General features: G+C 41.2%; 1 protein-coding gene across 1 annotated transcript in view; it reads right to left on the minus strand.

Annotated features, from left to right (window-relative positions):
• Window positions 1–450: 450 nt before the first annotated feature.
• EPHA10 (EPH receptor A10) overlaps window positions 451–22865 on the minus strand; it is a 545244-nt gene continuing 522829 nt past the window's right edge. The window contains exons 16-17 of the mRNA XM_083173569.1: window positions 4669–4833; window positions 451–2216 (exon numbers count right to left, since the gene is read on the minus strand). Coding sequence (XP_083029695.1) covers window positions 2102–2216; window positions 4669–4833 — 280 coding nt within the window. The 3' untranslated portion in view covers window positions 451–2101. The remainder of the gene's footprint in view (window positions 2217–4668; window positions 4834–22865) is intronic.

Here is a 22865-nt window from a genome sequence, read left to right on the forward strand (position 1 = left end):
CACATGCAGAGTATGGCTTCTATGCAGATCTAAAAACATCAGAATTAGGCCCTAAATGCCATTATATCCTTGATATTAGGCCATAAGTTCAGTAGTCATAATGTGCCACAGGGGTAATACTGTTAATGTTCAGAGACTATCAATGGGCTGTATTATTCACATACATTTTGGTTCAGCCCACAGAATGGAACTTACCAATTCACTTTCAATGTTCAACTAGTGATCAATGGCAAGTGTTTCTCAGCTATAGGGCCAGATTCTCTAAGCTTCAAAAGTGATACAATGGAGAGTGATAAGCAGCCGGCCAATCAGCTCCTACCTGCCATGTCACAGACTGTGTTTGAAAAATGTCAGGTAGTTGCTGATTGGTTGGTTGTTTATCACTCTCCATTTTATAACTTTTGAAGCTTAGAGAATCTGGCCCTTAATGAGCCCCACTTGTAACAGCTAAACCTCTAACTCTGCCTACAATTGCATTGTTTTAATTACTACACTATACCCATAATGGCAATACACCACCAGCCATTTATCACTATAAGTATGATATTGTGTTGACATATTTGCTTGAGGTCCAAATGACTGGCTGGCTGGGCTAACACTTATTAATGCTGAGGTTGGTCACAAGAGGAGATCATGTGTATTTGCAGGACAAATCCATTTCAAATTATAGAACTAGCTTGACGATATTACATTTTATAAAAGCATAAAATATATTTAAAAATGGATAAAAGTAATACATTTCAATTTACTGTATTTGGATAATGTACTTGAGCTGCCTTTAAAGCTATACAATTACTTAAGTGCACAGAGGTAACTTATGAGGACAGAAATAGTCTTTGTTGGATTATATTGAACACGCCCTATTCGTTCAAGCAGTATGAATCACTGTTATACTCTACTACCAACACTTCCCTTATAATTATACTGCAGCAAGTGAATCAGAAATGGCAGTCAGAAGAGGCAGCCAGTCAACGGGAAACTGAAAGACTCCAAATTAAATTGAATTATTGGCAGAAAGAGGAGAGAAGACCTTCACCCTAGATGACACCACTATTATCCTGTACTGTATAAGTAGATACAGACAAAATCCTGTTGAAGCTGCTTTGAATTTTCTGTGCAGCCTATTGAAGTTACCTCACAAAGGATGCAGCAAGTGACCTGTTTTGATGCTTGGATCACATCAGGTGTATCCTGTCTGACTATCCATTAGGCTTGAGCACTCTCTTTTTAACTGACTGTGTTTCATATCAACGATACCACATACAGTATAAATGAACTATTTGTTGTTTTTCTGTATTGCTTGCATGGTTTTTCCATCTCACCTCCCGCTGCACATATCTGTCAGACAAACCTTTGCAAAGTAAGCGATTGCTCGCATTGAACTTCAACTACAAGACAAATTGCACCACTTCTGCTTCATCGCATTTGCCCCATGAGAGAGATGCCATCATTTAATGCCGCTGAGAAAAAAGTGCTTAGTAAGGAGTGGAAAAGAAAAAGACTAGCACTTTCTGCACCAAACACATATCACTTGGACACTTGATCGGGTATAAAAAAAAAGTCTTTTTTCTTTTACATTCTGTAAAAATAAAAGCTATTTATGGGAGTCAGTACAACACAGTTGCTGTTAGAAAAATACTTAAGTACTTATAGTTAATGGAGTAGTTGGCACCACAATATTACAACAATGTACCCCATGTAAAAACAAGTGCACACGTTTCCAGCTCACCCTGTATGCCTATGATTCATACAGATATTTGGCCTTGTTAAAAGACCTCTAAAATCTGTCCAGTTTTGCAGTTTATGGCTGGTTATCGCTTTAGACTCAGCCTGATTTCACTTCTCCCCCATTTAAAAGGTAAAATCTTCCATTTGACTGTGCCATCTTCGACCATGGGACATGGCAGCCATACTTGGCAATTTTACAATTGCTTCCAGGGAGTTAAGAGAGAGTTTGGCTCCGATGTAATCCTTGTTACATTTGACTCCGCCTTAGTTGTTGCCTTTCTTTTCCTGTCATGTTTCTTGGCCAGAGAAAGGGGGCTGTATAGCTCTCCCTTTGGATTTTTCAGTCCCAGAGCATATCTCGTGTCCTTGTGTGTCACACCTGCACTCCCCGTCCGTGCATTTGTATAACTTGAGCACGTAAGGTCTGAATGCCGCTGAGAATAGTCTTCTGGTGTTCCACAGAAGTGATTCCTAGACTCATGACATCTCTGCAGAAAAGAACAAATAGATTACTTAGAAAGTTATCAAAATCATCATCGTATGACATCACCAACATTGCACAGGAGACATACAATGATCGTTACACTTTATGTCACTTATTTGTAAGGGGCACTATGTTTTTTGAGAGCAAATTATTTGGACCACACGCAGTTTAGGGATTGCAGACAGCAACACATTGCATATGGTTTTAATTACAACCCTATATTCATAAGATAGTAAATCTTGTTGTTTGGAAAAATTACATATTAAATTGTGGTTTGTGAACTACATACAAACTGCCCCTCTTCATTTTACCCATGTAATGCTAATAACATCTTAAATAAAGCTTCACATAGTGTTTAAACGGTACTTATATGTTAGTTGGGTGCCCACTAAGCTATTTGCTTAGTTTTCTCGCATCCCCTCGCTACGCTCACCACGCTTTGGGCTCGGTGGATCGAAAAATGTTGAAGAATATATAAAGGATAACATTACACCTGCATTAATAGAAGTGAAGGCAAAGTGTAGGTGTTGGTCTAGGCTTCCCCTGTTCGTAATTGGTCAGGTAAACCTCGTCAAGATGGTTATTTTACCAAATATTTTGTACATACTTCAGCAATCATCAATATACATTAAAGATGAATTCTTTAGGAATCTAAATAGTATTATATCCTCTTTTATCTGGTGTAAATAACGCCGTAGAGTTAAATTGGCTCTTTGGAGGGATAGAGAAAGAGGGGGATTAGTGCTACCGAATTTTAAGATATACTACTATGCGGTCCAAGTGGTACACCTATATTTGTGTGTTAGGACAGATGAGGCTACAGATAAACTAGCCACACTGGTAGAATGGGTAGACTCACGCCTTACACTCCTGCTAATTCTATTGCCAAATCACACCCTTTTTTAAATCAAGGCATTAAGATTTGGAGAGGGGTCTGTAAGCTGGGTGAATATGTGGGGGTTGACCCAGATAAATCTTTTCTTTCGCTGGTAACAGTGCAGGAGATTACAAAACAGCAAGGTGGGAAATTATGGGTGCAATATGGTATATGCTCAGTGAGACAGTTGTGCCAGGATAAGATCTTTAAATCTTTTGAACAAATTTACATTACCCAGATCAATGTTTTACAGATTCCTACAGCTAAGGAGTGCCCTAACGCAGCATTGCAGAGGCATGAATAGTTGGATAGTAGAAGTTCCAATCAAGCAATTCATTAACAAAATTAGCACTGGGAAAAAGTATCTTGAAAGTGTACGGTTATCTTTCTGCAAGTATACATGATGAAGTGTTATTGCAGCTTATGTATAAATGGGCTAAGGATATCCCTGATATTAATGAGGGTAATTGGCAGTTAGCTTTGGCCACGCCTAAAAGGGTGACCAATTATATATGTATTCAACAGGTTCAATTCAATATATTACACAGGATGTATATAACCCCGGTTAGGCTACAGAACATTGTTGGGTCAGATATGGATACATGTCCGAAATGTGGGGAAACGGGGACACATTTTGGAATCTTATTTGGGATCAATATAGTTCTGGGGGTATAGCAAGGCAAGGACATCCTGAGAGAAATTAGATCCTTGCTCCTGAACCTTTCAGCACTTGCCAAGGTGATTATTGCACATTATTGGATGGCACAGAATGGCCCTGAATTGTTGGAATGGGTAAATCTTGTGAACACTATATATGAGCATGAAAAATGTAAGATATAGGAACTTTGGCACCATTCAGAATTAATTAGGATAAATGGCTTGTCCACACACTCACTGTAGCAATGGCTTGAAATGTTTAGCACAGTTAACCCCTCTTTTTTTGTTCTTTTTTTTTCGGTTCACATGATATCAGTGAAATGGAATTGGTATGAAATCCCGGCGGTCGGAATCCTGGCCATCAAAATCCCAATGTCGGAATCCCGACTGCTGAAATCCCGACAAGGGGGGACGTGGGTGTTGTGGACACCCATAGAGGGACAAAGTGCAGAGATTTCGGCGGTCGGAATTTCGAATTGTATTTTTGTTTTAAAAGTGTTATATGATATATAAATAAAGACTCAAGATTTTTTTTTAGACAGTATTACTATTTTATGCTTTTAACTTATTTATATAAGTCCATTTTGTATATTATGCACTTGCTCGTGTGATATGTGGGGTAAGGCAATACTTTATATACACTATACTTTATAAACACCTACAATGTTTCTCTGCTGATAGTACATAAAAGTACATATTACTTTTACATTTTTGGTAGCAAATATTACAGATTACAGTAGTTCCCGAGTTTCTATAATAATTCACAGTTTTAGCCAGAAACGCTGAACATATTACTGAAATCTCATAGAGTATTGAATATACATAATTGTCTGTTGTAGTCTCTTTTCAGTTCAGTTCTTCTGAACATGTTTTTTTGAATCATATTAACATATTATATAGCTTGTTATTAAATGCAACTTACTTAACTGTCATCCGGGCCACAGACTCCAGGTAGCAATATCCAGCTGCTGTGAAGTTATCCTTATACCTCTCCATTTCAATGGCCTCCAGCCACTCTCCCACTGAGCTAAACGAAGGGAATGTTGTAAATGTCCGTTCAATTAATGGTATGGAAGTACTGTGCGATCTAGAAAATAAAAAGTCACATAAGTCAACAATTAATTTAGTAACTACAGCAATCAATTAAAATTTACTGGATAATATGGCTTTTAACAATTTAAAAATCTGAAAGATAGCAAAACTCTAAGATGTAAAGTGGTCTGCATGATCATCAGAATCTCTAGATTAAAAAACTGAAATCCAACAATGTTTTCATATGTGCACTTCAACAGGTATCACATCTCTGCTAATGGATGTCTTAACAGTTCTAAGGTGCTCCTTTATGCTAATATTATGTGAATTGCTTTTTAGTTTGAAGTCTTTAGTATGTAGGTCTCACAATGGAATGTCCCCTTATAGCATGGACAGTGTAATGGTTAGCATTACTGCCTCACAGCACTGAGTTCGTGGGTTTGTTTCCCACCATGTCCCTAACTGTGCAAAGTTTGTATATATTCCCCATGCTTGCGTGGATTTCCTCCGGGTACTCTGTTTTCCTCCTACAGACTTAAACCTAGAATGAATGTGTGTGTGTGTGTACATGTGGTAGGGAATCTAGGCCCTTATTCTAAATCGTGCGGTACGGCCCGCGTGCGGCCGTACCGCCGATGTTTTGATTCTGCACATGCGCAGAGGTCAATCTGCGCATGTGCAGGCCCCTTCGCCGCAGACGGATTTCGTCCACCGCAAAGGGGGCGTATAGGGGCGTGAGGGGCTTCATACCCTCATTTCCCTATGTGTACGCCCCGCGTTTCATGGGCGTTCCCATGCAAAGGCGGGGCGTATGCATGGTAATGAGGGTATGACGCAACTCATGGGGGCGGAAAGCTGACGTCGCCGGATGTCAGCTCTCAGCCCCCATGCAAGCTATCACACGGACGATTGTCCGTGTGGTCTCAGCTTGCGGGAGCTGCTGGGGCGTGCGGACCTGCCTTCGATGGTCGACGACCATCGAATGCAGGGGGCAGCTCCCACCATGGTGGAGGCGTACGCCTCCACCATTTTTATGCGGATCGCCAGCCGTCCGTGTACGGACGGCCGTGGCGATCCGTCTCGTGGGCGGGGATTGGTTTGTGCGGCCGGAGCACCGTGTGCGGCTCCGGCCGCACCAACCAGAATAAGGGCCATAGATTGTCAGCTCCACTGGTTTAAAGGTTTAAACTGGGTGCAGCATATTTCATTGAAAATTGCACTGTGCCATCCCCTCTATACATATACCTGACAATTAGGTTTTGTAAGGAATATTTCTGACTGCAATATAGAGGTATTTTACCAGTCATTTTTATATTGCAGTACATGGCAGTAATTACCATAACCACCAATGTGATTACCAATATATATATTTGGTACTTGTTTCCTAGCACGGCGCCAACGATTTTAATCTTATGCCATCGTTTTGATCGAATCGATCGCATGCGACCAGATCGCATGCTATGCGATCAAATTTTTTTTTAATTGTACATGCACCCTGATGGGTGATTACTATGTTATATGCACCCCCATTGTTAACGCCACCGCCACTATGAACGCCAACCTGAAGCGTGGCGAGCGGCGGCAGTACACGTCCTCCGACCTTTTCATACCCCCACTATCCATGTCGGCGTGGAGTTGATTTTATATAGTGTGGCGAGCGTAGGGAGCCACCGAGCCTGAAGTGTGGGGAGCGAAGCGCGCCCTGCGAGGGGACGCGGAATACATGTGAAGTAATCTGTGTCCCCGTGCGGGGCTCGGTGGCTCGCTGCGCTCGCCAAACTATCTAAAATCAACTCCACGCAAAGTGGATAGTGGCAATATGAAAAGGTTGGAGGACTCGTACTGCCGCCCCTCGCGGGCTCGCCGCGCTTCGGGTTGGCGTTGATAGTGGGGGTGGCTTTAACAATGGGGGAGCATTTAACATAGTGATCAGGGTGCCTGTACAATTACAAATCGCAATATTAAAATTGTACAGTGCGGCTCTTAGGACCTGAAGATCGGGTCCCATCGCATACCTTAATTAGTGGTATGTGATGGTATAAGATGGGCGCCGTGCTAGGAAACAATTACCATATATTTTTTTAAATACCTCTCTGGAGTTTAGGCACACATTGGGTGGATTGAATTACATTTTTATAGGAAAAAGTGCATTACCTATTATTGATGAAACTGAGACTTTTCAATTGTATTATCTTATTGGAGGAATATGTTTAACTGTATAATGGAATACATTTTTATAAAAATATACTATAGATTGTAAGCTTGTGAGCAGGGCCCTCCTCCATTTGACTGTCTGTATCTACCCAGTTTGGAGTTTGCTGCTTAGCGAGTGGCTTAAGGCCGCTCAACGCCCCTAAAATGCTGGGCAGATGCCTCCTACACGTGTCCCTCCCTCCCCTTCCCGTACGAACACCTCAGCGACTGTGTTCGTACAGCGGTCCTGCACATGGGCATATACCCGCATGCACAGATTCCAGTGTGAATATGCTGGGGGGCAATCACTATTAAATCGGGCCCCATGTTTTATTCCTATTTCTAATTGTAAAGTGCAATGCTACCTGCTGCGCTGTAGAAGAAACTATTCATAAATATATAGATTGATATATAGATTGCTCTTTGCGCCCTCTTGATAACTAGTTACCATCTATAATATAATTGTATCAGTTTTGTTAAGGCAGACTTGCTAGATGGGGTGCTGCCTTTCATTTTATTAATCTTGTTTGTTCTTTGGTAATTGGTGTCATAAATGCACCTGGATATATATATATATATATATATATATATATATATATATATATATATATATATATATATATATATATATATATATATATATATATATATATATATATATATATATATATAGGATATATATATATATATATATATATATATATATATTTATTTATTTTTATTTTTTCTTATTTTTCACCCATATTCTATGACTACCCTTTTTGTAACAGTCAAAAATTTTCAAAGCTTAGTATATCTGGCTCTTGAAGAGAATCCATAACTTATTTGCAAGATATTATAGTTATAAGTAATTACTGATCAGAATAGTAATTGGCTGCAGCATCTTTACCACAGTGAATTCTTAGATGTTTTATAGGTAAGATATAATTTATTTTTAACATATATTTATTAAACATAATATTAGGAAAAGGTACTGACTTTATACGTTTGTCTAGATGTTTATACTAGGCTATGGTCTTTATAATAGGTGACTAGTACAGGAATTTATTAATAAAGAATCATAATTATATTTTCAATAGTGCCCCCAATTTCTGCATGGCCTTACTGTCCGCATACTGGTGGTTATTCTGGTTGGGTGCTTCTCAGCAGCTGCAAGGTTGGGTGTGGGCCATGGCCGATTGCACCAAATGCATGCTCATGCGCAGAAATGCACAAAGACAAAAATTTGGCCATGTGCAAACAGACCTGAATAAGGTCCATTGTTCACGTGGCCTTTACCTCTATGCCTTTGATTTATCTGTAGAGGAACTTTGATAGGGCAGAATTGAAAGATCAAGGTTGTTCAAGTGGGTGTCTGTGAGCAGCACCTCGAATGTAACTGCATTTCTTTTTTATCCACTAATGCAGTGCTCGAAGTGGGCTGGTATACAATGGTATGACATACTGTACCGTCACTTCGAGCACTGAACTTTTTTTTTTGCTCCCCTCTCTGCAGCAGAGATGGACATTCCGTGGCCATTTACTGCAGCACACAGGAGACTGTGTAGATCAGTGGTCGCCAACCCGTCGTTCGCGAGCTACCGGTAGCTCGCCTGAGCGAAATGGGTGGCTCGACCACTGCTGCCTGCCCGGTCTGCTCGCCCGCTGTTGCCGCTGGCTTGCGCCGCTATAGCTGCCACCTTGCGCCGCTATAGCCGCCGCCTTGCCCCGCTACAGCCGCCGTCACCTTCCCCCGCTGTAGTCCTTGTTACGGGGACCAGAGGAGACAGCAGGCGCTAGAAGTCATATTTGACCTGTAGCGTCTGACAGGCAGCACCGCGCTAAGCTCTCCCGGCACTTCCGGGTAACGCTGCAACGCTGTGTTCCCTGTCAGCATGCTGTGGGGGAAGAACGGACGGACTCCATAAGCCAGCAGGGGGATGATGGAGCTAAGCTCTGATGCTGCAGCAGCCAGCAGCGAAAAGTTTATTATGGAGAAATTTATTATGGTGCAACTGCCCACTATGCCCATGTGAAGACGGGCATAGTGGAGGGGGCAAGCAGTGACCCCCTTGTCAATGAGCATTAACCCCTGGCAACAAAAATGAACCCCTGACAGCAAGCAGGTAATTTACAGTTTTTTATAAGAAGCCTTACATTGTGTGCAATATGTGTAATGGGCATCATTTGTGTGGCACATGTTTAATGAGCATCAAGGTGTGGGGCATATGTATAAAGGAGCTTCACGTTGTGGGTCATAGGCATAATCGGCATCACGGTGTGTGGCATATGATTAATGGAGCATCACGGTGAGGCATATGTATAATGGTGCATCATGTATAATGGTGCAACATGGTGCATCACGGTGTGGGGCATTTGTATAATGGAGCATCACGGTGTGGCCTATGTTTAATGGAGTATCACGCTGTGGGCAATTTGTATAACGGAGTATCACGTTGTTGGGCATACTTGGCAACGAGCATGTAATACCTCATAGTAACAAGCATGAAACCCTCTTGGCAACCAGCATGTAATCCCCGTGGTAACAAGAATGGAACCCTCTTGGCATCGGGCATGAAGCCCCTAACATCAAGCATGACGTCCCTGGCATTGTGAAATAAACTCCTAGCAATGAGCATGTGGATAAGTGGCACTTACGTGGCATATTATGTAATGGGCATCATGGGGTGTGCCATAATGTATAATGGGCATTAAGGTGTGTGAAAATGGTATTACAGTGTGTTGCATAATGGGTAATGGGCATTACAGTGTGTTGTATCATGTGTAATGGGCATTCCGTTGTGTGGTATAATGTGTAATGGGAATTATGCTATGTTGCGTCATGTGTAATGGGCATTACAGTGTGTGGTATAATAATAAGTAATGGGCATTACGGTGTGTTGCGTCATGTGTAGTGGGCATTCTTTTGTGCAGTATAATGTGTAATGGGAATTATGGTCTGTTGCGTCATGTGTAATGGGCATTACAGTGTGTAGTATAATGTGTAATGGGCATTACGGTGTGTTGCGTCATGTGTAATGGGCATTATGGTGTGTGGCGTCATGTGTAATGGGCCTTACAGTATGTGGCATCATGTGCATTTGGTATTATGGTATGTGGCATTCATGGCCACACCCCTATTGTGATGAAGCCAGTCCTCTAGCTTTGCCACACCCCCTATTCTGGAGCGTGCGCCTTTGGCTGAACATCATTCTTAGCTTTTCCATACCCCCACTTCAATGTTTCCACTTCGACCACTGCACTAATGTGTATTACACATACAGTTCATCATAAAAAAATAGTCCCTTATTGCACAAATTCCACCCTCCCGCTTGAAAAAAGAGACTGCTATTGCCCTGTCTCATTTTCCTTTCTCATAACCTACGCTGCTATGCATTGTCTCCACACCACAGATAACTCCTCACCTCTGCTGCTATTGCAGATGTCACAGAATCGGTCTCCTAGTGCTGCTCTGTTACAGTACAGATGCTATAAGAGATTTCTGTTATGTCACTGTTGGAAAATGCAATTATTGGGATGTCTTTAGTACTATCTATGAGCATTTACTGGTTTAAAAACATGAAACAGCATAACTGGGACACATAAAATAAAGACAACCTTAATGTGGCCACTACTCATGTGAATGAATTAAGACAGAAAAAAATGAATGAAAAAAGGAGCCATAAAATTATTCTAGTCAGTAATTAGAGACACTGTACAACTATTACTCCATATACAATGATCTTTTCTCTCTGTAATGCTACAGATGAATAAAAATGTGAATATATTGTATTATTATTCGCGTCAATTTATATAGCGCCATCATTTTGCGCAGAGCTGTACAGAGAATGTTGTTATTCATATCAGTACCTGCCCACACACATAGGGGTATATTTGCTATAAGGTTGCTTTGTTTTCATTGATTTTAAATCACTCAAAATGGAATCAATATTGTGTTCCAAGGGCTAAAACACATTAACAGACTATTTTTTATGTAGATATTCAAATAATATAAAATATGTTTTAGCCCCTGAGATTTACATTAAATAAGATCAATTTTAATTGATTAAAATCAATGTAGTAAATATATCCCTCACACACTCACACATACTAGTGTAGGAGCTGCCGCAAAAGTTCTAGGGGTGAGGTTTTGCAAAAGGGGGCCTCATGGGAGGTGGTGTAAAACCCATTTTCAGCACTCAGGGATTTCGGAAACAAGGGCCTGCCCCTGAAGAGTGCAGTGGCAACTCATACACAGTGACAGGAACCACGTGCTGCACGTAATATTAAAGTGCAGCAACCTACTCCTGTCACAGAGCAGGAGCCAGCATTTTGGCGTCACCTCACTGCATGTGACACCCCCATGAGGTTCGCACTCCCCTAGTGACTAATGTTGATTTTTGTCAGCGTCCAATTCACCTATCCAGTATATTTTAGATAACCAGATCACCCAGAGGAAACGCACACATGCACAAAGAGAACACAAAAACCCCACACAGGTGGGCATTGACCAGTTATTGAACTCATGACCTAAGAGCTTGTATTTGAGATAATACACCCCATACTATAAATTGCAAGAATATTTCAAATCAAAGATGGGTTCCATGAGCATATAAAACCAAAAGCTGCAGCCATATAGGCCAGTTGGTAGTAGAACAAGTTGTGTACAGTACTTTGGAAATATGCTTTCCATTCCATTGTTGGCAAATATAATGTGACTTTGGGCCTAAGATCGCAGATTTGTCCTCAAAATGGGCAAAACCATGTGCATTGCAGGTGGGGCAGATGTATTGTGCAGAGAGAGTTATGCTGGCCATACACCTAAACGACCTGCAGATTGAATGCAGGTCATAAGTGCGAACTATCTGCTTACAAAAAGCATACGATCTGCTTACGACCACAATGAATGCTGACAGATCAGACGTGCAGCATGCATGATCTGAGGGCCTGCCTCTCGACCCAAGGGACTGCGCAGATTACCGATATTCCTCACGATGTGCACACAATCCGTCGCACGACCTGTTGAGATTGTACTTTTGGGCCTGATATCATTTAGGTGTACAGCCAGCTTTAGATTTGGGTGAGTTACATTGTTTCTGTGCTGATATATTTTACACTGCAATATAGATTTCAGTTTCAACATACCCCACCCAAATCTAACTCTATCTGCAGATATTACATCTGCCCCACCTACAGTACACATGGTTTTGCCCATTTTGAGAACAAATTTGTACTGCGATCAGGCCTTTATTTTGCCCTTTATGTTGTTTCTTACATGGTTATTGCAAATATTATAATTTTTTTCTCCATATAGGTGAAAGAAAGAAAATTGCAAGTTAATGTCCATACACACTGAGCGACTTTGGACTGAAAGCCGTTCAGTTTACTTGTTTGAGCTGCTTTCCATTTGAAAGCCATCCGGTGTGTACGGGGCCGCAATGAGCAGTGAGCGCTGATGCACACACCTGCATCATCGCTGGCCCGGCCATTCATCTGCTGGTATTACCAGCAGATGAGCGAGGGAGTGGATGGCTTTCCATAGCATCCCTATATGGAAAGCCATCCACCCCAAAGTAGCGAAAACTGGCGAAAAACGTACAGTGTGTATGGACCTTTAGATTTAAGCAAGTATAGCTATGAGTGTTTAAATTGCCATATGCCTAACAAACTAGTACCAATCTGTGTGCCGTGGCACCCTGGGGTGCCATGGGACCCTTGCAGGGGTGCCACGAGTTGGTGGTCCAGGACCAATGCACTTTTTTGTAGTCCTTGTAATAGGCAAAACCAGTGCTGGTAGCTGTCAATCATAAAACTATGTGGGGAACAGAAGTGAATTCTGTCCCTTCCCACATAATTAAACCTAAGGATAATATATAAACACAATTTACTTAATTTAATATTTTTTTATAGATCAGAAAATTTTATCCAAGGGGTGCTGTGAAAAAAATTCTGATACTCTAGGCTGCCATGATTCAAAAAGTTTGGGAATCACTGAACTAGTAAATGACAGGGTACATTAAAGAATTTAAGAGCTTTACATTAAACAGTAAAAATAAAAGTACTTTGATACTATACAAAGGTACAGTATACAGTATTGAATGTTGAATGCATAACTGAATATAGAAAGCAGGCCTAATATCTGGAAATTTACAGGTTCAAAATCCACTGGAGTTTAGCCAGAGGACCCTGGAGAAGGGATTTATTTTTTGACAACTCCATGAAACAGATCTAATTGTGTTAACTACCAGCCACAGCCAAAAGATATTGGGAGACCTCCATTTGGAACCAAAACGCAGAGTGACATCTACATATAACTACTTCAGCAGACAGTTGGCATCAGAAATGCCAGATATATTTATGAATCAGTCTGAAAGGTTACAAAAATTGGTTATAATATAGAATTGAAATTATATTAAATTCACAGTGAGTTAATTCATTTTTTTTTTTTTATAAAAGATAGATGGAATTCTAAGGACACGGAGACTGCTGTGAGACACATTGAACTGGCAAGGGATTAAGTATGCATGATTGTTAGAGACATTTTCAGCCACTGTCTGAAGTAATGATGTAAGAATATATTTTTGATTCAGAATATGTAATCCAGAGTTTATATGAAAACTTAGCTTGAACCACCAGGGGTGGATGTAGGATATCTGTAGAGGGTTTTCCCACAGTTTCTAGAGTGACTTTTGCCAATTTTCTGCCACAGGTATGGCAGAAGCTCCATTATGCCCTTTATACAGCATGTAGTGGCTGCTGACCAAACTGTGGGGAGAGGGGTTTCCAGGGCAACTGGAACTCCCCTGCATTTGCATATGACCACCATGCAGAAGTGAATGAAAGATGCTTCATTGAAAACAGAATTATGGATAGAAATCAATCAAAATATGAGGGCGGGGCTTCATGGGTGTCCTGAGCGGAGCTATGCTCCATGTCCCAGAAAAAAAAAAAAAAAAAAAACTATTTGTTTCAGCTTCATATCGATGATGGGAAACCATCTGTTTCTCCCCCATTGATGGCGAAACTATTAAACATCGGCCATATGCCATTAATGTTTTGTAATCATCGATGGCCGATGGCCGATGGCCATCCCTACTCTACAGTATATATCATTTACATATATGTCTAGTTTCCGTGCAGCTCCGCCATCTGCTGGCAGCGAGTAAAACTACATCTACTTGCTCTGGAAGCATTTGCTGTGAGTGGGCTTACACTGCCGTCTGTTGAACTTGTCAGCAAGTTAAACTACTACTATACTTCGAAGCATTTGCTTTGAGTGGGCTTACCAGTGTGTGTATATTATATATATACACACACATATATTATTTATAGCTCCACTTTATGAATATAGAAAAAAAATATTTGAAAAAAGTGTGACCATTGTACTTTATACTCTATTTTTAATTCCGCTATATATTCTTACTTAGGAGCCATCACCTTTCACCACAATAAAGATCAAATGCTGTAAATAACTTGTTATCAATGTTCCACTGTCAAGATCAGCACTAAAAGCATTCAAAACAATCAGTAATTTTCTTTCATTATCTAAACTAGACAGTTAAAAAGCTAAAGGCGTTTTGGTGACTATGCTTTTAGTGCAGATTTACTTCCTTGAGAAATGTTAGAAAATAGCCCCCGGTGCATCATAGTTAGCTGGACAAGATGGTTGCAACTGGGTCTCCTTGTAGTTGAATAGAGTAAATACATTAGTATATGCTGGATTACAGAACCAACCTTATGGTCTTGGCATCTGACTTGGCATCCATGCAGGTCTAATTACTTTTGGCAAACAATACATGGTGGTTATTGGTTGAAGGGCAATGTGCTTTTTATGACAAGTAAAATGCATGATACTTGGCTCACGGCGCACATGTTAGGTATGGCTTAATATCTTAATATCTTAGCATCTTAATATTGAAAATCCTTGGAATTTTACACTTATCATCTTGGGTCCAGCGGCAGGGTCTCCGCTCCCTTCGCGCTGGTACTAGCCGGGGGAGTGCTGCTGCTCCGGCCGGCCGCGTCCATACCCTCCTGCCCGGCGTCTGCCTGCGTGTGTTCCCGACCGCCATACAGGAGTAGTTCCTGTCCCCTGCTGGACGCCGCCATCTTGTAGCCATCCAATGGCTGAATTGGATTTAGCTGCTCCTCCAATCAGGAGCAAGGCCAGAGGATAAAGCCCCTCACCTTGGACAGGCCGGCACCATTGCTTCGCTAACTGTTCCCTAGGGAGGATCCTGCGACCTGTGCTCCAGAAGTTCCAGAGTATCTTAGCCACTTCCTGTGACCCCTGTGCTTTAGAGACTTCTGCTACCTGTGTGTTCCAGTCACCTGAACCGATGTACTTCAGTCACCAGTACTTGTGTGCTTCAGCTACCTGCACCTGTGACCACCTGCACCGCTGTGCTACAGTCACCTGTACCTGTGTGCCTCAGCTACCTGCACCTGTGACCACCTGCATTGCTGTGCTTCAGTAACCTCCGTGCTTCCAGCACCTGTTTTCCTGCTGTGTCCACTCAGTGCTTCCGGCACCTGTGTTCCTGCTGCATCCATTCTGTGCTTCCGGCACTTGTATTCCTGCTGCATCCACTCCGTGCTTCCACCACCTGTGTTCCTGCTACATCCATCCCGTGCTTCCGGCACCTGTGTTCCTGTTGTATCCACTCTGTGCTCCCGGTACCTGTGCTGCCAGCGCCTGGGCTTCCTTTATTACAGCAGCCCCAATATCTCATCATGTGTATGGGGCTTAACTCTCTCTGTACATGTTACACCTGCAGTGAACAAGCTTGCCCATTAGAGAGAGATTTTTCTTTTTTTTGCATGCCAACCTGAATTAGGCCCATGGTGTCTATATTTGCAATGGGACTCTTTTTAGTAAGTAGATATTCCATGTGTAATGGTGATCTCTGCACAAGGGCCTAGAACATGTCCAACCTGCGGCCCTCCAACTGTTGTGAAACTACACATGCCAGCATGCCTTGCCATTGTTTTAGCATTCCCTAACAGCAAAACTGTGGCAAGGCATGATGGGACTTGTAGTTTCACAACAGCTGGAGGGCTACAGGTGGACATGCCTGCTGTAGACATTTATATAGTTGATGCAGTATGTAGGGCCCCCACAACATACCATGCACCCATATTTATTTACTTACCTCTCCAAGGCCCTAAATCACAATGGATGAAGCCACAGAAATCACTTGGAAAATGAAGCAATAGTAATTTGGTCCAGTGAGTAACGCATGTACAATAAAGATTTACGTTCAGGGATATGGCAGCTGCCATGTGTTAGGAGATTTCTGCATGCATACTAGAAACTATTATTTGTGAACAGTGTTTCCAGGATCTGAGCATGTGCAGATTCTATGGCGCCACAGAGAGGCGGGGGCTCAGTTCTTCTCTTCTGTTAAGCCTGCCTTGGTCTACAAGTTTGGAAATAGTACAGTGTAATAACAGAAGGTTTCAGGTGGCTTGGCTCTGAGTTGTAACAAGGCTCAGAGAAGATATCTCAGACAAGACAATCTTGTATTTGTTTCTGGGGACCATCCTCTAACTTCTAAAATGCGCTTAACTCCTTAAGCTTATTTCTTATAGATCAAAATATGTGGGTACAATATACAATTTAGGGGCAGATGAGCCTTGTAATGTGTTAACGTGGAGAGCGCGAAAATACCATCCACTCTGATCCTACCTGTCATTTTTAAAACACAGCCAGTAGCATAGCAGCTACTGTAGGAACGGACTGGGTGGTACTTTATTTCTCTCCACCTTATCACTCTACAAGGCTTAGGACATCTCCCATTTATTCCTAAACCTTTGGCAAGGAATGTAATCCACTCATTTCAGAAGAGAAAACTTTACAACTCCTACAGTCAGGAGCACATTGGCAATAGACAGTGTGGGACTGAGGCATGAAGGGCCAACAGAGAAAGCCATGATAGGGGCCCTTGTTTAGGGGTGTGGCCAGTCTCCAGAAAGGGGTGTGACAAAATACTGCTAGTACAAGCACAGTAATGAAAGAGAATAATAATTGAGAGTTCCCTTGTGCCCATGTGGGCCAGTCCATCCCAGGCCATAGACCTTATAGGGAAGTTTCCTGAGAGGCCAACTTAACTGTGAGGCCACTTTAATTTTCTAATCTGCCCCTGCCTGCAGTTGTTTCCATCTTTATAAGTCACTGCAACATTAGTCAGGAGTTACTGTATATTTCCATTTAGCTCTCAGAAAATAAAAATAGCAATAATAATAATAATAATAATTATTATAATACTGATATTAATATAGCACTTGTCTCCCTTTAGGACTCAAAGTGCTTTACATATGCCTTTACAGCACATAGATAGAATAAAGTCAGAGCAAAGCTGCATCACTCAAGTGCCAGGAGAAACATATAGGGACTGACGTATTAAATTCAGATATATTAGGCATTTTATGGACTGTCTATTACTTTTTGATATTCTGACAGTCTACCAAGCACAGTCATTCAGCTGCTTCACCTGAGAACAATGTCACTGGTTTCAACCAGACCAGAAGGTACTGTAGCTATTTAAAAGCAGGGAGGTTCTAGTGTTTGGCAATATAGGATGTTAAAACACACAGTCAAATGTTCAGGGGTTTCCTTTGTTGGCTCATTAGTTGGTCTGGGTGCTAATCACAGGCAATTCCATTTGGATGTCACTATATTTGATTAACTGTATACATTCTGCTGTGACATTCTGTCTTAACATAGTGGCATAATTACATAGAAGTTGAGGTTGAAAAAAGACGTACGTCCATCGAGTTCAACCTTTTTTACAGTTCTAACTAAAGTGTATGGTCTAGCTGTGATACCCCTTGTAATATAATCTACATACTGTAGCTTTGGGCTAAATACCGATTTTGGGTTGTACCCTGGATATTTATTTCCAGTAAATGTTTTTCAACCTTATTTTAAATGTTTTTAATGATTCTGCCCACACTACCTCCTCCGGAAGGGACTTCCATACCCTCACTGCCCTAACCATAGAGAAGCCTTTCCTCCTAATGGTACGGAATCTATTTTCCTCCAGTCTAAGTGCATGCCCACGTGTCCTAGTCTGCACTCAAAGCAAAGAGGATACCTGATACTGTAGTTCATTATATTGCCCCCTGATATACTTGTACATGTTAAGGATATCTCCTCTTAAATGCCTCTTTTCTAGTGTAAACATTCCTAGTTTGGTTAATCATTCATCATAGGTAACAACTCCATACATTTGTTTACATTTACATTCCATTCACTTGAACTTTTTACTGTGAATCTTTTCTTTTTCAGAGGTTAAAATAATTATGGAAATTGTTCAAACATGTAGTGAGTAAAAATTCCTAATACACAGCTAGTAGCTAATCCCTAATAGCGAATCACAGCCCAGCACACACAGACTGCTATCCCACTAACCTCTTCAACAAGCCCAGGCCAGGGTAATAAGTATGCACTCCCCCCCCCCCCCTTGGTGCCCCTGCCAACAACATTTATAGTATCTAATGTTACTAAGGCCTTATGACCAAGCAATAAGCAGATTCCGGGTGACCAGTTTTACTTATGAACAAATATTGATTAATTGTGATGTTGTGGGTGAGGGTAAGGTTTAGGTACTAGTGGAGAACTCCGGGTTTGGCTACAAGGGTGGTAGGTTTGGGTTAGGCTACAAGGAGGGATAATTAGGCACTTAGAAGGGGGAAGGGTTTAGGATGAAGGAAGTAGGTTAGGTTTAGGCACTAATTCAGAGGGTTAAGGTCAGGCTGTGGGGTCGAGAGGTTATGGTTTGGCTGTAAGAAGGGAGGGTATGGGGGGGGAGGAGTAAGGTAAGAAAGCTTTGTTTTGCCACTCTTGGTAATCTGACCACTGGCATCCCTTCTGCCAGCCATATGTATGTCTTCCTCTCTGTAGATAAGGGTCATAAATCTATTAAATTTTACCAAAATAGCATGAAAAAAATATTGAATATAAACTAGACTGTTCCTTATTGTTGATCAAATTATTTGACGGAGAAGCAACGTCTGATTACCCTGATACATTTTACTGTTTGCTTAAATATAGTGTGACTCAAGTTGGCCAAGTCCTGTTTCTTTTTTCTCTTTTACTCCATGGTTGATAAATACTATTGCAATAGCCAATTGCTTTGAACATGATAAAGCTGTAATTATATTAAAAACTGTTATTATATTTCTACATATAGGGAACATTTAATTATAATTATACAACAGTAAAAAGAACACAGATGAATCTCCTGCAATCTATACAAACCAAACCAATTGCACAGCAAGAAAGGGGGCATTGGAGAGGGCTGACAGAGAATGCAGGTATTGTAAAGATCTCAGAGAAATGAAAGTGTGCAACAATTTATGGCTGTAGAATACAATCAAAATTATATGTTTTAGCACTGAAGATGCTATCCTTTAAATAATAGGAAATATTTTTTGTAGTATACTTTGTAATAAACCATGGATCAAAATGGACTTGAAAAATGGAATAGTACAAAAGAATTCTGTGTAAGCAGGGAGACAGTTTCTTAAAATCGATAGCCTTGTATACACGATGCCTCTTGCTAAGCAATACTGCTTAGCACAGATCACTCAGCACACAGCGAAGCACCAGCAATGTGTGCTGAGCAATCTGTCACGGACAATATTATCTGGTGAGAGAACACTGGCGACCACTAGATATACACTGCATTCAGTATAAATCTAGTTTGGCGACAGTGGCTGCGCGTGGGACTGTGTATTGCAGCCAATGGGGCGCCTACTACACAGAGCGATCCATGCTCAATTTCTAGTCACATCGCTTAGAAATAGGGATACAATCGCCCTGTGTGTACTTTTTCTCAGATCTGTGAAGATATAGATTTAGGTTTTGCCTGATAGACCACTGTACAAGACCACTTTGCCAACTGCAGTTATTATAGTATCACAATGGACATGAAGGAGTAGCATATGGTATAAAAATGGTTACTTACCACTGCCTAAAATTAAAACAGTTGATTGCATCAACCCAAGTTTAAGTTTTTAGTTGTAGAAATCTTAAAATCACAACTACTGCCACTAGAATGTGGGGAGCCGTCCAGCACAGAGCAAGGCCACCCTGCATGCCGGGTTCCTTTCTGGGATGCAAATGCAAAATATTGCAATTGCAGAAATGCAAATGCTTCGCAATGCACTGACATAGGAAGAGTAGCCCCCTGTCTGCGTAACCTAGCTGCAAAAGCAATCGCCGGGATTACAATTTTTCCCATCACATCTGCTGCGTGCGATGTCATTCAGCTGATACAACACATCCCTTAATGCTGTGTTAGTTCCCACCCAACGCCGCATAGCCACCCCATCACTGCCCCTCATTGACACTTAGACTGCATTTGCATTTTCCTAAATGGGACCGCAGTTTAAGAGGTGCGTGCATGCACAGAATAGCAGCAATTGCCAAAAGGCGATTGCTAAAGCTGAATCAGGCCCCTAGTCAGGGGCAGGGCTGTAACTAGGTGTTTGCCAATGGTGCCTTTCCCACAGCGCATCTGCACTGTGGGCGAACCGCTGGTACACACCTAGTCTGCAGTGCGGGGAGACACTGACCACAATACACACACTTCATTCTCTGCATCTTGATGCTGCAGGAGAGAGGCTAGCTCCGAGCAGCAGAGGAGTGGCAGAGCAGTAGGAACATACAGTGGCAGGCTCGCTGGAGATTTCAGCCATGGATTGGGTGAGAGAGCCATCTGTCACGGCTCTCAGCCACTCAGTGTTTTTCAAGCCACCTCAAGGCTCCACTTGGGCTGTGAAGGCATGTCTACGCCATTGACAGTAGAAAGTGTTGCAGCTATTGTTAATTATATCCTTGGTTATAATTAGTAATGAGCAATGTTGCAACAATAATTTACAATAAGTGTTATTAATTATATGACTGACATAGGGGATACCCCCATCAGCTGATTATAGGTTTATTCAATTTTATATGTTGAGGTTTAATCCAAAGGCAAGATCATCCACTGCAATATGGTTTATGGCAATGGGATCAGGGATCAGGAATAAGGAAGGAAAGTCAATTAAGTCAGAGTCTAATGTTGTGCAAGAAGAATCTTCATCACAGGAATAACTTTGAGGATTCAGGACGAGCATATAGAACCTCTATGTGGTCCACAGCTCCCCGCTGCCATCACCACAGCACATGACACTGTGACCCATGGTTGGGATGGCTGGACAGTCCCAGAAAAGCAGGTCTGCCCAGCCCAAAGCGGGACAGTTTGGAGGCACAGTATAATACTGCTTAACTTTGTCCAGAACTTTGCAAACCAACTAACATACAGTAGCATAACAGTTCCTTTGCTGTAATTAAAATGACCTTCCACGAACATCTAGAAGGGAATCTATTAGGTTTTGATTTAAAACATGACAGATTTTCTGCTATTTTACTGCCCATTTTTTATTACAGCATTGTTATTTATGTAAGGCAATACTCAGGTTAAAAATAATAATAATAATAATAATAATCTGTTTATGTTACATGGGCATTTTGTTCTGGATGTATTGTAAGATTTTAATCAGATTAACATTTCAGAAGAAATTTCTGTAGCTGTGTATGGAATATAACGAGAATAAAAATAGCTCTTTTCTCATGTTGCATAAGGACATTTGAGAAAGAGCTTGTGCACATCAGACTTAATGAGTACAGCATTAGCAATATTGTATGCCAGTTTTTGTGCTCAGAAACCAAATGTATGTATGTATGTATATTGCCTACGCAGTCTTAGATTTTCTGGAATCAAGTTTTACAAATAAAAAGGCAGAAAGGAGACAGGAAGGGGCATTCTCGCATAGGAAATGTCAGTATGGTTGCCTAAGCAGTCCTCCCAACGTTTGATGCCACCTTTTCTGGACAATCTCTCCACCCAACCTTCACCCCACCAGCAGGACACTGCAGCCAGTGCTGGATTAAACCCTATAGCGGCCCCTAGGCAGTCGAGATCACAGAACCCAACCTTGCATATTAGCTTGTAATACATGTTGAAATCTTGGGGCCTCCTAGCAAATTTTCTCCTTAAGTGGTTTTCATTTTTCCAACCCATAGTCTACGATCTGGAAACTGTAAGTGAATCTGATGTCTATTACTTACGTTTTAGTTTTTATTGGGCAAATTACTTAAATACAGTATTTTTTCTATATATATATATTATGTTTCTTTAAATTGATTTTTTTAATATCTGTCGGAAACAATTCAAGAAAGCTTTATTGTAAGTTTCTTTCAATATCAAATTAATATTATTTTGATCCTTCATCACATGGATCTCTAAAAGGCACAGGGTCCATTACTCGGTGCCTAATTGGTAATCCGGCACTGACCAAGAGTGGGACAGGGGGACAGTGTCTGAATAATGGGACCAAATAGCGGGACTGTTGTTGAGGTATGCGCCAAATTAGCAGATATAGAGGAGCAATTATGCACATATACCCCTGTTAGGAGGTGGATCTTTTGCACTTGCTACAGTACAGGTGTAAGTACACACTGATAACATATTTTTGTGAAATAGGCATATATGCTGCCGATGTGGACAGCTCTGTATATTTTCTGAAAAATGAAAATTTTAATGAATTTAAATATTTTTTTTTTTTTTAGAATAGTTTATGGTAATTTATTATAAATCCAATGGAATGTTAAAATATATGTATATTATGTGGGAAAGTAAATAATCACTTCTCCCTAATTTTTAAACAGTGTCTGTAAACGTCTCTCCTAACCTAGTTGCTCAGGAAATGCTTACTTACATTAGACTCCTGGCAGAAGTCTAATTACATTTACTTCTTACATATCAACTGGATAGTACTTCAATAGCAGACACAGTAGGTCAGAAATGTATGCATTCTCGTGATATACTGCAGGGGTCAAGTACTTTGAAGGAATATATTAGTAAT

Source organism: Crinia signifera, chromosome 2 (assembly GCF_055691185.1).
Source record: "Crinia signifera chromosome 2, ASM5569118v1, whole genome shotgun sequence".
NCBI classification, from domain to species: Eukaryota; Metazoa; Chordata; class Amphibia; order Anura; family Myobatrachidae; genus Crinia; species Crinia signifera.